At 40.8% G+C, this 5,000-nt stretch overlaps 1 protein-coding gene across 5 annotated transcripts in view; it reads right to left on the reverse strand.

Moving 5' to 3' along the window:
* Window positions 1–5,000, reverse strand: part of LOC122250273 (glutamate receptor ionotropic, kainate 2) — a 110,013-nt gene that overhangs the window by 101,368 nt on the left and 3,645 nt on the right. For all 5 annotated transcript variants that reach the window (XM_086535008.1, XM_086535003.1, XM_086535001.1 and 2 more), the window contains exons 2-3: window positions 1,554–1,655; window positions 1,086–1,187 (exon numbers count right to left, since the gene is read on the reverse strand). In XM_086535008.1, coding sequence (XP_086391134.1) covers window positions 1,086–1,187; window positions 1,554–1,571 — 120 coding nt within the window. In that variant the 5' untranslated portion in view covers window positions 1,572–1,655. The remainder of the gene's footprint in view (window positions 1–1,085; window positions 1,188–1,553; window positions 1,656–5,000) is intronic.

The raw sequence follows: 5,000 nt of genomic DNA on the forward strand, positions 1-5,000 counted from the left end.
AACAACAAAAAATAAATGAAAAATAATAGGGGTAACAAATATATTATTAATCATTATATGGATGATAACCTACCATATATAGGAATGCGAATATTTCTATTTACTAAATCCATGTTTTTTTAGATATGAGATTATGCAAAATGCTTGATGGAAAAATATATATTGAGTTGGAATTGAAATAAGCAAACAAGCAAACTGTATAAAACCCGTTTTGCAATTCGAGCTCTTGCATGGTACAAATTATGTAAATGGATAAAAAAAAATACATTGAACAAACAGTGTAGTGATTAGATTAAAAAAACAATAAAAAATAATTTTATAGGTAAGGTGAATTATTTTTTTTAGATTAATTGCCTTTCTATGACTTTCAACTGAAACATGCACGCTATATGAAATATAATGAAATAAGTTTAAATTGAAATTATTAGAGATAAAAAAGATACATAAGTTGACCTGATATATGACCTCCTTTCGAATTACAACTGAAAAATAACAGTAATCAAAGACCTACTTAATTAACCTGATTTGCAAACTAACTTGACTTAACTGAAACCTGATAATTAAAAAAAGGAGCTAATCAAATAAACTGACCTAGGCCGTGACCTGGCTTGACTTAGTAATGAACTTAGATAATTATTTTAAGCAATAACTTCAATGATAACTTTAAATATGATAACTAAAGTATAAAAGAAACTCAACAAAAGTGGTATCTTATCAAGCTTTATAGTACAACACTTGGTTAGATAATGTGATCTGATTTCTGACCTAACTTGACTTTAAACTAATTAATAACATAAGACACCATTTAATATACTGACTAACAACAAAACATATCAATAAACAAAATGATTTTTAAAAAATAAAGAAAACAAAACATCTCACTCAACCAATTCATAAAAAAACATAATAAAATTAATTGATTAAAAAAATATACACCAATTCAATAAAGTGACCTAGGTTTTGCAAGAAAACAAATAATCTCACTCAACCAATTCATAAAAGACATAATAAAATTAATCAGTTCAAAATCATACACCAATTCAATAAATCGACCTAGGTTTTGCGGACCTTGACCTTGACCTTACCTCAATCGTGATGACCTTGAGAGTGATGTTGGGTTTTCCTCCATCGAAGAAAGCCTGACGGTCTGTGATGTTTATTTGTCCATCCGGTGTCCACTCTCCCACCTGCAGGAATATTGCGTCATCTTTCGTGTCTTTGTCATTCTCATTATATCTTGTTTGATTATTGTATTATCTAGTGTGGAAATTTACTTTATTTTGTATTTTTTTATCTTGATTGATGTCTGTATTTTGGATGATAATTGTATTTCTAAATGATAACTCTATCTCAAATTTTTATTTATTCAACTATTGGCTATATCTCAATGAGTAACTGTATCCTAATTAGCGACTTTATTGCAACTATTAACAGTATCTCAAGTAACAACAGTATCTTAAAAAAAAAAAAAAAAAAAAAAAAAAAAAAAAAAAAAAAAAAACTCTAAATCAACTACCGACTGTATCTAACAACTAACAAACTAATAACTGTACCTTATATAACTCTTCCATCCTCAGCTTGAGTATGTCTAGTTTGAAATTGGTTCGTTTCCCCTCGGTGAATTTGATGGGTCCGGTCACCCCGTTGTATTCCACCTGAGGGGAGAAAGGGAGACGCCTCGAGTTAAAAGGGGAGAGGGAAGAAAGAGGAGGAGGGAGGGGGGAGGGGAGAAAGAGGAGGAGGAGGGGGGGAGGGGAGAAAGAGGAGGAGGGGGGAAGGGAGAAAAAGGGGGAGGAGGAGGAGGGGGGGAAGGGAGGGGATGGTTTAGTTGGGTTGAGGGGAGAAGAGGAGAGGGGGGAGGGTAGAAAGAGGAAGAGGGGGGAGGGGGGAGGGGGTGCTTTAGTTGGGTTGAGGGGAGAAAGAGGAGGAGGAGGGGGGCTTAGGTTGGGTTGAGGGGAGAAGAGGAGAAGGGAGAAAGAGGAGGGGGAAATTAACTTAAGTGATAGGGAGAAGATGAGAGAGGGGAGAAAGAGAGGTGACGTTAGTTGGGTGATGGGGAGGAGAGGAGAGGGGAGAGGGGGGGGGGACTTAAGTTGAGGGATGAGGAGGAGAGGAATGGGGAGAGGGGAGAAAGAAAGGGGTCTTAAGTTAGGCGGTGAGGAGAAGCATTGAGGGGAGAAGGGAGATGAGGAAAGGGAGTTTCCTATTTAGGTATTAGGCAGAGGGGGAAAAAGAGGGATAGAGTAGCAGGAAACAGAAGGAAATCAGGATGAGGGGAAAATAGGTAGAGGAAGAGGGGAAGGAGAGGTGTAACAAAAACAAAAACAACAATAGAAATTCAGACAAAACAGAGCAGCGAGAAGGACAAGAAGAAGGAAAAGGAAGGAAAGGTAAAAACAAACAACATAAACAAATAAACATGCAAAAATTCAGAACAGAAAAGTTGCCACATAGTTTATTACATGACTCATATAATCAGATTAAAGAAGACTTGTAATAAACTATCTGGCAACTCTATTTTTTTTCCATTTCTTTCCCTATTCTTCAAATATCTTTTTACTTTCATCTTTTTACGTCTCAATCAGATTTAAAGGGACTTATGAGCACAAGATAATTCATGTTTATAAAACTTATTTGTTCAACTTTCGGAGATTTAAGGAAATGCATTAAATGGGCTTATCGTCGATGTTTTTTTTTATAAACGAAAATTTATATGCATGGAAAAAACATGAAGAAAAAAAAAAGGAAAGTATCATTTATTTCCATTATCTTTCTCTGTACCTGTCTGTTTGTCTGTCATTTTCTCTATCTTCATTTGATATTTCTGTCTGTCTGTTTATCAGTTCGTCTGTCTGCCATTCTCTCATTCTCTCCTCTCTCTCTCTCTCTCTCTCTCTCTCTCTCTCTCTCTCTCTCTCTCTCTCTCTCTCTCTCTCTCTCTCTCTCTCTCTCTCTCTCTCTCTCTCTCTCTCCTTCTTACTTTTATCGCTCTTTCAGAATATCGGACAAGGAGAGAGAGAGAGAGAGAGAGAGAGAAAGAGAGAGAGAGAGAGAGAGAGATCAAGTAACGTCAAGTAAACTCCTAAAAAAAACAAGATTTTTCCCCCACGTTTTCCTCATTTTCGGTATTTTTTCTTATCTCTACAACCCCCCCCCCCTCCTCCTCCACTCTTCCCCCCCTTCCACCCCCCCTCCCTCTCTCTCTCTCCACTTGCCATCTTTTCTTCTTATTTTTTCCGTCGACTTTTTCCCCTCTCCCTTTTTGTCGTCGAAGATTGGGTGTTTACGGCAGTCAATGGTCGAGTTCAGAGCCCTTGTCGACAGGGTTAACGTTCCGAGGAGACCCTCTTGTGAATTTGCTTGAGGATGGGATGGGAGGAAGGGAGGGAGGGAGGGAGGGAGGGAGGGATGGGGAGGGAAGGGGAGGGGAGGGAGGGAGGCAGGAAGGGATGGGGAAGGAGGGGAGGGAGGGAGGGGAGGATGGGGAAGGAGAGAGGGAGGGGAGGGAGGGAGGGGGGAGAGTGGGGGGAAGGTGAAGGAGGGAAGAAGAAGAAAAAAATATATATCTTTCGTAGAGGATTGATAAGATTGAGGTGTGTGTGGGGGTGGGTTGTTGTTGTTGTTGTTGTTGTTGTGTGTCTGTGTGTGTGTATGTACACGCGCACATACAATATACATACACGTATAGGAAACGTCGCAAAGAAATCAACAACAACGACAACAAAAGCTAAAAAGCAATTGCTGAATGAAACTGATCTACACTCGACGCGTTGCCCCTTCCAAGATAAACCCCTCCAGCTCTCATGCTCTCCGACCTTACACCAGCTTATAAACTTGTGTACTTTAGGTACTGTGTTGTCTGCCTTTTGATCTATAATAAGTCTTTTTTGGTGAGGAGAGAGAGGGGGAGAGGGAAGGAGTGAGAGAGTGAGATAGATAGATAGAGAGAGAGAGAGAGAGAGAGAGAGAGAGAGAGAGAGAGAGAGAGAGAGAGAGAGAACAGGATAAATAGAGTGAGTGAGTGAGTGAGAGAGAGAAAGAGAGAGAGAGAGAGAGAGATAGAGAAAGGGAACAGGATAAACAGAGAGAGAGTGAGTGAGAAAGAGAGAGAAAGAGAGAAAGACAGATACAGAGAGAAACAAACAAACAATCAAACAAGACATAAACAAAAAAGCTAAAACAAAAAAAAACAAAAAAATCAAAATCACCCTAGAGATTCATCACCCAACGACACCACCACGCCCCCTCCCCCCCCCTTTCCAAAAGACCACCAAGCAGACAGACACCAAAAGATTTCGAAAAAAAAAAAAATGAGACGAATCAGAATCGACCGGCTTTTCGAAACAGCTCGAAGGCACCGGCGGGAGAGAGAATGAAGAAGCACTGCATGCAACTTAGATGAAGTCAAAGGGCCTATGGTGCTTATGTCTTCTTTGTTTTTTTCTTTTTTTCTTTATGATTGGATTTCTTTGATCTTCATTTTGGTCCTTTTTGCCGTGTTGCATGTGCATGTGAGCATGTCTGCTTGTATGCATTAGCACGTGTCATCTGCGTCGGAGTGTTATCAAGTGTCACCTTTCTCCCCTTGTACCTCTGTCCCCTCCCCCTGCAATTATCCATCTTCCCCCTCCCACTCCCTCTACCTGTCTCCTCTTCCTCCTCCACCCTTTATCTATCCCCCCCCCCTTCTTCTTCCTTCTCCCTCCCTCTGCCCCTCGTCTTTCCTTTACTTCTCTTCCCTTCACTCCCCCTCCCTCCTATTTACCCCCTCCCACTCCCTATACCCGTCTCCTCCTCCTCCTCCTCCACTCTTTACCTCCCCCCTCCCTTCTTCTTCCTTCTCCCTCCCTCTGCTCCTCTCCCTTCCTTTACTTCCCTTCCCTTCACTCCCTCTCCCTCCTCTTCAGCCCCCTACCACACCCTTCGCCCTTCTCCCCATCTTCTCCCTTGACCTTCCTCCCCTCCCCCTTTCTTTATTCTCCCCCTCCCACTCCCTTTAA

The sequence above is a fragment of the Penaeus japonicus genome, unplaced genomic scaffold, assembly GCF_977035675.1.
Source record: "Penaeus japonicus unplaced genomic scaffold, GWHDUDI00000001_assembly GWHDUDI00000042, whole genome shotgun sequence".
NCBI lineage: Eukaryota > Metazoa > Arthropoda > Malacostraca > Decapoda > Penaeidae > Penaeus > Penaeus japonicus.